Source organism: Gracilinanus agilis, chromosome 2 (assembly GCF_016433145.1).
Source record: "Gracilinanus agilis isolate LMUSP501 chromosome 2, AgileGrace, whole genome shotgun sequence".
In the NCBI taxonomy this organism is placed as follows: domain Eukaryota; kingdom Metazoa; phylum Chordata; class Mammalia; order Didelphimorphia; family Didelphidae; genus Gracilinanus; species Gracilinanus agilis.
In genome coordinates, this window is record NC_058131.1 from 29,724,520 (window position 1) to 29,736,720 (window position 12,201).

Sequence of the window (12,201 nt, forward strand, 5' to 3'; positions counted from 1 at the left end):
GCACTCTGTACTCCTGAGTGACGGCTCTGAAAAACCTTACAAGGGCATTTGCAAATGAAAAAGCAGATTTGGGGGGGGGTAATTATGAAGTTACTTGTGTATGAGCAATTTCAGAGATAAAATTTCATCATCGTTTTAGACTCTCCTGTGATGTTTTCTGACCCTCCCCCTCCCTGAAAAGGATGTCCCTGCAGGTCATGCCAGTGAACTGTTTCAAAGGCAAAAAAGAGAAGAAGAAAGCAGCTCTTAGCAGCCTCTCAGACCAAATCAGCCTCTGGTGAAGCACACACGAGGAGAGGAGATGGTGGCATAGATGCCTGCTTCAGAGCAGGGCAGAGGTCATCGCAGAGTTCAGAACCATCCAAAGCAGGGTATCTTCCTGGGCTTCTCTCGCCTTTGTCAGGAGCTGTCCTCACCCAAGTGCGTTTGTGAGCAGAATGGACAGAAGACAACACAAGGCCCCGAAGGCTCTAAAACCAGACAGCTCCCAGGGCTCGGCTGCAACCACAAGAGCTCTGGGTCCCAACCAGACAGCAGGAACACAGCCGAGATGGAAGGACTTCCAGAGCTAGAGGAGTGAGACTGGGAGGGCCAGAGGAGGCCACTCAGTCCAGCTCCCTCACTTTACACATAAGGAAAAGGAGGCACAAGGGACACCCAGAGATAAGCTAAGCCCACAGGAGAGTATAGGTGCTGCCTCCAGTTCCAGGATGCTGAGCTACTTTTCTAGGTTTAGAGAAACAAAAGGAGGGCCTAGCCTTTCTCTCCTGCAGAAAAACTACTTCTCCTTCTTTAAGTCAGTGGAAGCACATCTGGCATGCCATGGGCATTGTGTCCATTTTACAACAATAGGAGGAGAGATCCGCCTTCCTGAGGCTCATCTGGGTTGTTCACTGGGGTGGAAGGCCATATTGGGGCTCTCTTCGGTATCCCCAGGGCCTGGGCACAAATCAGCAGCGCCCACAGAAAAAAAGCTTTTCTTGGGACAGCAACAACTTTTCCATCATTCTTGTGCCTGCTTGGCTGCACCAGTCTGAGGAGACCAACCTTTCCTTCATCAGCTCCTTCAGCCCAAGCTCCCCGGCTCCCAGGGAAGAAGACTCCAGACTCCAGAAGTCAGTCAAGATGTCACACATCTTAGGAATCCAGGTGGTGCCCACAAAATAATGTCAGCAGCCCCTTGGAGAGGAAGAAGAGGGCACCCCAGCAGAGTCAGGGTCTGAGGTCACCAATCTCAGTGCCACCAAAGTGCTACTGATGCTCAAGTCTCTAGGGAAGACAGCAGCATGGGGGCTGAGAAAAAGCTGGCCCCATCTGGACACTGATGAGAGCACGGCAGCCAGGGAGCCCGGGGGAAGACTCAGACGGACTTCTGAGTTCAGATTCTGCTCCGACCGCATCTAGCTGCGCTCTACCCTCTTCTCTCAGATGCGCTTTCCTCCTCTGTAAAATGATGGCGACGCTGATGATGATGATGACAGCATCTCCCCCTGGGCTGTGATGTGCATCTGCTGAGACCGCCTGTCCTAAAGCCTCACGTAAACGCTATGGATATCACTGGTGATGTTGTAAGCGAGGCATTCCGAGCCTTGACTAATAGGAATCTTCAATGACCAGCATTTCTACTACCTGCTGAGCACAGAAAATACACATACGAAAAGAAAGGGGAAGACAGGACACAAAAGAGAGAAGAAAAGCGGAGTGCTGGGGCAGGGGTGGGTGGTCCAGGACAGCCCCTCCTAAGCACAGACAGACCCAGGATAGTCTGTACACAAACCCATTTGGGGTTGATGCTTTTTGTTTTCTCTCAATCCATGAAGACGTGGTCAAAGGAGTCTCACCATTCATAGCGCATTCACACTGGGGGACATAACTAGGGAGGGTGAACAGAGGTGGGTATGATAGGAATCAGGATGTGGAAACTGGGGTATGGGGTGGCCCAGCCACAGATCGTCACGTATGTGTGTGTACATATGTATGTACGTGGTGGCAGTGTTGAGGTGGGCATTCAAAATCAATGTCACTGATGGCTGGGGAGGAGGAAACGGTCTAAAGACGGATCGCCAGCCTCTCCCGGAGCCTGTGGTGCAACCGCTCCGTGCTGACCCCGAGCTTTCTGGACAGATGCTTGCCATTCCCTTGGAAGTGAAGTCAGGAATTCTAAAACTCAGAGCTCTGAGGTCAGCTTTGCTGGGGAGTTCCAGGGGCATCTGACCTGTGGTTTCCCCATGACCATGCGCTGCTGGTGAGGAAAATCAGGCACAAAAATTCCCCAGGGCTCTACGCTCAGCACTGAGGCCCAACGTCACACACACAGGAGGTGAGTGGCAGGAGGTCAGAAGGAACATTCTAGGGCTCGGGTCTCCAGCTAGTGCTCTGTGGTGTGGCTTGTACAAAACCGTGAGGGAGTCACCAGTGTCGGTGGGGAAATAAGTCCAACCAACTGGCCAGCCAATCCAAGGAGTAAACGGATGGGCCCTCTGAGTCCACATGCAGGCCTCCAAGGACACCGCACAGACTGCAACACCCACAAAATCTCCCCCAAATTGAACGTTGATAGTTCACCAACTCTGCAAGGACAGGAACATAAGCATCTTCCTTCTAATACTCAGAGAAGAGAGTATCATAGATACACAATGACTTTCCATGATAAAAGGATGCTTCTTCCCCAAAGAGAAATCTAATTCACACTGGAGCCCTCCTTTCTCATCGCTCCCTTACTCATGGAGGGATGAACAACAATTTCACCCACCCCCAGAGTAATCCATTGCACCTAGTGGGGGTGCCGAGGCTGGGGTGCAAGGCAGCCCTCTGTGAATCTCTTCCCCTCCCTGGGCCTCGGATTATCCCCTGGAAAATGAAAGAATCGGACTGCCTGGGAATGGCTCCCGCCTCTTAGACATGGAATCAGCTCTGACAGGACAGCCATCTCCTATCCCACGATGGCTGACTGCACTTTAACCTCCTGGAAGGGAAAAGAAGAACCACCGAGGTTCAGCCATGCTCTTGGCTGGAGAGCCTTGACCATCACAGGGACTGCCCATCATCTAGGACGACAAGAACCCAACTGCTCACGGCATCCCTCCCCTCGTATTCAAACGGCCACCGTGCACTGCCGCCCTTTACAAGTGATTCCTCGATACACGAAGCCCACATCCAGCCCTTTTCCTTCTTTGTATCTCTGTAACCAGCTCTGCCATGTACCGGGGTCAGTTCTTAAGCCAGCACGACCCCCCCGACGCCCACGTGCCTGGCTGGTTCACAAAGCGATCGGATATGCTGAACTCCCCAGTCTAAATGGAAATTCTTCTCCCTTGAAAAGCTTCCCCCAACTCCAAAAGGCCCCAAGTTCTCTGGCTTGCTCTTCGGGAGGTTGGGCTGCTGCTCCTAGCATATGGCACAACTTGCTCCCTCCCCTCTGAAGGCAGAATAAGCTGCCCCTAAGAAACCTGGTGGGAAGATTCCCAACCTGTAAAGACCCCGAGATTACCTGCTGGTAAAGTGAATTACCTGACACGGGGGACTTGGGGGACCGGGACCCTTCTCCCAAAGCCAAAGCCAGGTCTGCATCCCCCAGCCAAGAGCGGGGGCTGCCAAGATCCTCAGCATCCGTGATTTTATGCAGGCAAGAGCTGAATTCATATAAAATGTCCTATTTGGACTGTCATTCACATTAATAGGAACCTGATGTGAGAGTATCCTCTGAGCACAATCCCTCTCATGTAACTAATGGCAAACGATCCATACTGTTCTGGACAAGGAGAGAAAACACTGGGCTTTGCAGGAGAAACGACGAAGGCCAAAGTGATGACCCAGGGCACTCGCTGGCTCAAAGAGAAAGGGGAGAAAAGGAGGGAGGAACTCAGCTCCAGCCTTTGCCCAGGCAGCCATGCCTCCCCGAAGATGCCCAGCTCAGGCCAGGCAGCCTCACCTCTGTTAGCCCGACGTTCCTCCTCTTAATGACATTCTGCAGGGAGCTGCTCAGCGTGCGGGTCAGCAGCAGGTTTGTCGATTTACGGATCATGTCGTCCACCTCTGTGGAGCTGGAAGACAAAGAAGAGGCACTGGCCAGGTCAGGCAGCTGCCGGAGTCTGACAGTATTCCCACTGCATCCCTGAGTACCAACCACTGCCACCATTCCTGCATCACATTTTCACGGCAGAGGGATCTCCTCCAAACCCTGGCTGTCTCCCATGGGGTTTCCCTATACCCAAGGAGAAGAAGGGAAGAAATACTGGCTGGCTTCTAGCTTTCATTTCTGGCCCAATCCTTCAATACCAAGCTCGTTTCCACCTCTGGACACCCGTGCAACCCAATGATGATCCCAGCTTCGTAGGCCTTACTATGTATTCTAATTCAGAAGGGAAAATGTCTTTCTGGTTAAGAAGGGGAGACAACTTGTTCCAGTGAAATAAAAAGAACTGAGGACCCTAAGGGAAACAGCCAGGGGCCGGCCTGGTAAAGGGAGTTTGCCTCTGACTAAGAAACTTAGACTACAGAATTTTCCATCCTCTAAAAGGTGCTGAAGGCATTCGATGGCACAGGCTTCTTTAGAAGAGATACTTTGACTCTGATTCCTTTGCTGGGTCTTCCTCCAGATCATGTTTTCTACCCAGAGGTGTCCCAGAGGTTTGTGCCCTAGGTGCTATTCCCTTCTCCTTCTATCCAGCTTCATTAGGGATATCATCAGCTCCCATGAATTTAAATGACCATCTCTGTGCCCCAACCTTTCTGCTCAATCTCACATCTCCAATCGCCTTTCAGACATCTCAATCTGGATGTCCAGTAGACATCTTCAACTCAACATGTCCAAAATTGAACCCAACGTCTTGCTCCCCAAGCTCTCCTACCTTACAAACTTCCCTATTCCTGCTGACGCCAACTTTCTCCCAGTCCTCCAGGCTCACAAGTTCTCTGATGCTCTTCACTCTTTCATCCCCAGAGCCATCTGTTCATTCTGCCTCTGTAACACATCTCATATATGCCTCCTTCTCTCCTCTGGCATGGCCTAGTGAAGGCCCTCATCACCTCATGCCTACGCCTGGTATCCCTGACTAAAGACTCCAAATCATCCTCCACTCAACAGTCAAAATGACTTCCCTGAAGCACAGGTCTGACCATGTCACCCCATCCCCACTCAATAAACTCCAGCGAGTCCTTCTCCCCTCAGATACCCATACAACCAAAACAGAACTACCTGTTTCCCAGGCCTTTCAGGTACTACATGAAGAACTGATATTAATCCTACTTCAGAAAGAAAAGTCTGGATAATCAAATATAAAACTCTGTGTGGCATTCAAGGCTCTTCAAAACCTGTCTGCTTTCCTGTCTTCTTATACCATATGTTCTGGGACATAGCAGCACTGACCTCCTTATTCCTCACATCAATATTCCATCTCTCAGTTCTGGGCATTCTCTCTGGTTGTCCTCATGCCTAGAATGCTCACCCCCCTCCTAATCTCTGCCTCCTGACTTTCCTAGCCCTCTTCAAGTCCCACCTAAAATCCCACCTTCTACAACAAGCCTTTCTCCATCTTCCCTCATACCTTTCCTCTGTTGATCATTTCTAATTGACACGATATGTGGCTAGTTTGCACAGAGTTGTCTGCATGTTGCCTCCCTCTTTGGACTGGACCCCTTAAGAAGGCAGGGACTGTTTTTCGCCTTTCTTTGTATTACCTCTGTGTAGCATGAGTTCTGGGCATGCAGAAGATACTTAATAAATGTTTACTGACTAAAGCCAAATTCATCATTTTCTCCCCCAAACAAACACATTTCTCCAGGATCTGCTCCTCCCTTTCCCCCATACATACTCCTATTTCCAGGACTGGAATATATACATTTGATTCCAGTATCTCCTTCCTTACATCTAATCAGGTGCCAAATCCCAGTAATCCAACCTCCTCACTATACTAATTCCTGAATGCATCTTTTCTTTCCATTCCGGCTTTTATAATCCAAGTGTAGGACCTCATCATAATACTTACTGTACTTAGCTTGAAATGTTATAAGGAAGATGCTTTAACATTTTTCTACCCTACGTACAACCACCAGACTAATCTCCCTAAAACATAGCTCTGGTCATCTCATTCCCTACTCAAACTCTGGTCTCAGCTCCTTTTGCCTGTCAATCGATCAGTTAACAAGCTTTTAGTAAGCACCTACCACATGTCACGCGTTATGCCAGGAACCTAGGGATACAAGAACAAAAATGGAACTGTCTCTGCTCTTCAGGCTTTGCATTCTCTCAAGGGAAACAACATGCACATCTTTAAACATAAACGGAATAAACATAAGATAAATTCCAAAACCCTCATCCTGGAACTGAATGCTCTCCATCTCTGGGCTAGCTCATCTTTCTAGCCTTAGCGTCAACTAATCCTATTCATGCACCCTACGTGCTGTTCAAACCAGTGTGGACAACCTGCTATTCCCCAGACATTTCTCACGATTATGGAACCATCTGCCCTTTATTTGTGCTGTTCTATATCCACAATAATGATAACGCATTTCTATAGATTTTTTTAGGCTGAAAAAGCATCTTCCTTATAACATTTAAAGCTAAGTACAGCAATTCCTAGTACCTAAGTACATCATTCCCATTTTACAAATGAAGAAACAGAGAGGAGGAGGATCAAAGAAGTAGAATGTCTTCCTTAGGTCATGAAGTCAGGCTCTGAGTTGAGGTATTGTGTGTCTCAATCCTGTGCTCTCTGCACCATGTTAGACCAATTCTTCCCTCCATGGCTTTTCACCAGTCTTCACACACTGACATTCTACCCATCCCTTCAAGGCCTAGTTTGAATACCACTATCACGGAGCCAGATGCCATTAGCTAGCTATGTTATATCCTTTCTCCAAACTTGATCGAGATTCTTCTCAGGGCTCATTTAGAACACTCAATATGTTTTGCTTTCCATTTGCTTAATTTTCTCTACTATACTGTATAGCTTTAAGTGTCCTACTTTCAATTGCACAATCATCTACCCTTTCCCTCCTAAATGACACACTCCACTCCTAAATGGCATAGTATATTGCAAATAACAGGAACTCAATGTATATTTAATTGAGTTGAATTCTAGAAAGAAGAATCTGATTAATGGCAAAGTTATCATAGCTATAACATTTTTGGTAATTATGAGATAATGTTGCTGATTAGGATAATTGGGATGCTGACAGGTAAGCAGCTTTATTCAGGGTGTCCTAAGAATCTAGGTACAGTTTTTTTGGTGTTAACAGAAATGGAATCTGAGTTAGGTTTATGATTAGAATTGATCTTTCATAGCTTAAGACTGTACCAAGACTTTTGGAACATCCTATATATAGCCCTGCTTGGAGCCAAGAACTCACTCATAATGAGTCGTTAGTTTAAAAAGTTGGATCTAGCTATTTCCCCCTTCTGCTGAAAGTTGCTTCCTCAGCCTAGGGATAGAAGAGATTCATTAACAGTCTGATAGGACCATCAATGATCTGTGTAGCTTTCTATACAGTTAAATGATAGCATCATTGTTAGAAGTAAAATATGATAGTGATAAATCAGTTGACAGAAAACAGTACATGGAAATAGACTGACTTCAAAGATGACAGTTAGGGGACTTTCAAGGTCTTCTCTAATGATAGCCTTTGGAGTTTGGAGTCCAAGCGGCATTTGTTTTTACTTTATTCTCTTAAGTTGCTTTTCTGTCCCTGGATTTTCTCATTTAGCCTTTCAAAATGGTTCATGAAAAGTAGTGGTAAAAGATGCAGATAAAATAGAAAATTGTGACTAGAACAGATCTGAAAATTCCCTAGGCCTTGTTTCCAATGAGGTCTAGAGGCTAAGCAAACAACTATAGACAAGACTATAACTAACAGATGCAACAAGACTGGCTTAAAGCAGTTTTCCTCAATACAGAGAGGTATAGGGATGAGGATGCCATTGATCCACTGTATTTCTGACACAGGACTATAAATCAAAGGTACCAGGGAGCCTGCTCTGCTACACACCAAGGTCTAAGGCTAATCACCTCGTGAGTTTTTACAAGGTGCTTGTCTCTTATCTCCGGACTGCCAATGATTTCCTGTCATGAAAGAGGTATATATCCCTGACTTTTAGAGGACTGGAGAAGGAAGGAGAGACAGTACCTAGATTCTCAGACTTCTCAGAACTGTTAATATTGCTACACGGGCAAACTTCTTCACCAGAAAGGACAAGAACTGTAGAAATCACACCAACAACTAGTAAAATGGCTCATTTGGTAATTAAAAAATGCTTCTGTGATAGCCATCATGTGATTCTGTCTAGAGCCAGACTGTCCTTAGTCTATTAGTCAAGGCATCTAGATGGTTCAGTGGATGAAACATTGGACTTGAAGTCAAGAAGAGTTGAGTTCAAATTCTGCCTCAGACACTAGCTATATAACCCTGCATAAGCCACTTAACTGCTGGCTGCCTCAGTTTCCTCAACTGTAAAATGAGGACAATATTAGTACCTACCTTCCAGGAAAGAAAAAATGAGATATTTGTAATGCCTGGCACACAGTAAATAAACACTTATTCCTTTTCTTTCCCCCTCCCTTCCCTACTGTATAAGCAAGTGTCAAAATCAGGCCAAATCTCTCCAGAGAAGTCTTTTGGAATATGGCTCCTATTCCTTATTTCACTCTTGGATGTTCAAGCCCTCTATAAAACCATGGAACTAAGGAGATGTCAGCTGGTTAAAGAGAAAAGTGGAGCTTCTTTCTGCCTTCAATTCAACCAGAAACAATTTCAACTTTGGGGGCAGTTCCTTTGGAAGTGCTACATCTGTTCAGGGGACCCTAATTGCTACCAGGAAGTGCCCCCTAGAATGATTCCATCTCTGTTCCTCCTAAAAGGTGTAATCTTTTCTTTTTGAAGCAGATTTTGGGAAGAGGCTAAAACACCACCCACCCACCCCTTTGATCTCTCAGCAACCTTGCATTAAGTTTGGAATGACAGTGTCCTTTATCTTCCCGAAAGGAATGACAGGCAAAGAAAATGTCAAACTGGCAGGTTCAAAAGCATTAATAACTACAGAGCTCCTGGAACACCCTCCCCCCTCTCTGGCCTCTGGCTCTTGTTCTTCTTCCACCTGACAAATGGTGAGGGGATGAAGCAGAAGATGCAGGAGAAACACAAGAAAGCCTTCAGTTGTCTCTGCTGGTGAGCAAAAGTTGGTGGCCTGTCAGCTCTTCAGTCTATCATGTCACCTCAAGGGGACCCTGTTTAGCTAGTCCTGGCTAATGGGTCCCCAAGCCTCGCTCCTTTTCTCAGAGATATATTAGATCACTGAGTGAAGGAAGAGGAGTTGCACTTTACTGTTAATTCATTGGCTCCTACAAGGAGGAAAAGGCTAAACATTGCCATAAAAACACCAAGTTTGCTGATTTTTTCACCTAATATCTTTCTCTAGGATATCAGTGCCCATGTAGTTTCAACAACCCAGAACTATTTTTCCAAATGGGAAAGCTGGGTAGCACTGAAAAACCAAAGACTCTGCACATGTCTCAAAAAATCCAAGAAGTTAGATTGGACTTATCCTCTGAATCACGACTTCTGAACCTAGTCTAGAACTGGATTCCTGAAATATTTTTATAATGGAATTTCAACATAATTTGAATTCCCATATATTGTGTAATCCCATATATTTTATGCATTTAGGCTTTACCAGACAGAGATACAGGAATTAGAACACAAAAGATTGTGAAGAAGCCTTCCTCTACGTCAGTGGTTCCCAAACTTTTTTGGCCTCCCGTCCCCTTTCCAGAAAAAATATTACTTAGCCCCCTGGAAATTAATTTTTAAAAAATTTTAATAGCAATTAATAGGAAAGATAAATGCACCTGAAGCCATCACCACCTCCCTAGATCACTGCAGAAGCCACCAGGGGGCAGTGGCGCCCACTTTGGGAATCACTGATCTATGCCTTCACAGACCCAGGCAAAAACATAGTAGCACCATCATAACTGGTATCATCATGATCAAATCATTTAGTAAGAACCTAGCACCAAGAGGCAGGGGTTAGAAAGACAGGTAATTAAGCACAGGATCTGCCCTTACAAGCCTTATAATCTAATACAGATGAGTCTACCAAGAACATTAATGAATGCACTGTGCATACTGGGGGAGGTGAGTGGAAAACCGAGAGAAGGAAAGGGAGGACTAAGTACAAATATCAAACAAGTACTTCAGGAATGTCTTAACAGATTTTAACTTGAAACCAATATGTCAAAACCAGGACACTAGCAAAATAGTTGACAAAGCTATCTAAGTGGGGAGAAAACTTAGAGCAAAAGCCATTGTTCAATTAGATTAAATTGAGCTGGAAACTGAGAACAAAAACAATTAAACAATTAATTTAATTTTATAAGTCCCACAGTTCTTCTTTCTTCCATGGGCCAAAGAACATCCCCATGCTTCTGTTGATTGCTCTGGTCTAAAGACTGTTGGTTCTCTCTCATCTTTTCATCATCCTCTCTTTCTCTCTCCCTTCTGCCTCCATCATTACCGTGAACTCTCCTGGAATTTAAAGCATCATTCTCTTCTAGGGAAAATGATTAACCTGATGTCCCCAGGTGGCTCTTAACTCAAAGGTGATAGGACTAAGGAGCAAAGACCTAGAGGGGATTGTGAAGGTAATGGGCCCAAACCTCGCATTTTTAGTTAATATCTTTAGTTTTTATAATATCTCCATTTCCTCATCAATTCTTGCATTTAAAACATGAGGACACTGGGGCCTAATGAAATGGGGGGGGGGGGCTTACATAATATCATACACATACCAATGTCTTGTACACACACACACACACACACACACACACACACACACACACACCCTACCTTACAATGATTGGGATTCAAACCTAGGTCCTTGGACTTAAAGTCCAGGCTTCATTCCTCCATACCACTTAAAGACTTTCCTTACAAAAACAAGGAAAAAGTTAAGACCAAGTTTTTCTTTTTCCCACGTTTCCCCTTTTCATTTTTTTTCTCTCACCAATTTTCCTTTTATAGCCCACAGGGTTTTCCCCCCACCAAAAAAAAATTCAGTTATATTCAAGACTATAAATAATAACTTGTTATTGAAAAATATGCAAACTGGGGCAGCTGGGTAGCTCAGTGGAGTGAGAGTCAGGCCTAGAGACGGGAGGTCCTAGGTTCAAACCCGACCTCAGCCACTTCCCAGCTGTGTGACCCTGGGCAAGTCACTTGACCCCCATTGCCCACCCTTACCAATCTTCCACCTATGAGACAATACACCGAAGTACAAGGGTTTAAAAAAAAAAAAAGAAAAAGAAAAAGAAAAAGAAAACTATGCAAACTGTGCATCGAAACTGCAAAGTGAATGAAATGTGATTTCTAATAGAGCTATGTGAAAGAAGGCAATTTTAACATAAAATAAAGGCCGTTAAAAGTAGGTTCACAGACACCTTGCTAATTAACAGCCAGTTGGACTCTGAAGATCTTTTCCTTAGGCCGAGGCCCAAATGAAGGCAGCCAAATTGGGACAAGAATGGAAGCAGCCTAGGAGCTGAACATAATCAGTGTCCTCCAGGGCTTTATCATCAGAAAGGTCAGTTGGCTACTCATCAACTTTTCACTTCAACCAATGCTCCCTGACGATGTCTTCAGGATCCCCAAGGAGCAGGCTTCTCAAAGAAGCTATAAAGCTCATGATGCTACAATATACTCTTGTAAAGCGATTATTGGAAAGCATTTTTTTCCTGAAGAAAATTAAATTCCTCTACATGTTTTCCCTAGAATCTTTCAAAAAAGAGCTGTTCCAAGATCACATAAACAAAAATGAAGAAACAGTTTCATGAATATTTTAGAAGTCTAAATAAGCTACTGCTACACATAATCTTCCCCAGACCTGCTGCTTCGTTCCTACCTGCCCAGTGTTCACAGACAACTCCTGGGACACATTCTGGATTGGTGCCACTGATCACACAGCATCAAACAAAGGCATCCAAACTGGGACAACAAGAAAGGAAGCTGCCTCGCTTCCCATGAAACTCCCATGATCTCAGCATCATGCTCTGTAGGGGCACCTTTCTCACCTCCTAAGTCAATGGCAACAGAAAATACACAATTTTTTAATCAAAATTGACTCGCACTCAAGAAAGTTCTGCCCAAACAAGATGACTTTCTCAACTTTGCAGCTCCAGTCCTTCAAAGCCTTCTGCTACTCAACTCTCAACC

General features: G+C 45.3%; 1 protein-coding gene across 4 annotated transcripts in view; it reads right to left on the bottom strand.

Moving 5' to 3' along the window:
- The window catches only part of EXOC6B (exocyst complex component 6B), a 643,271-nt gene that overhangs the window by 279,060 nt on the left and 352,010 nt on the right, over window positions 1–12,201 (bottom strand). For all 4 annotated transcript variants that reach the window (XM_044663035.1, XM_044663036.1, XM_044663033.1 and 1 more), the window contains exon 16: window positions 3,932–4,043. In XM_044663035.1, coding sequence (XP_044518970.1) covers window positions 3,932–4,043 — 112 coding nt within the window. The remainder of the gene's footprint in view (window positions 1–3,931; window positions 4,044–12,201) is intronic.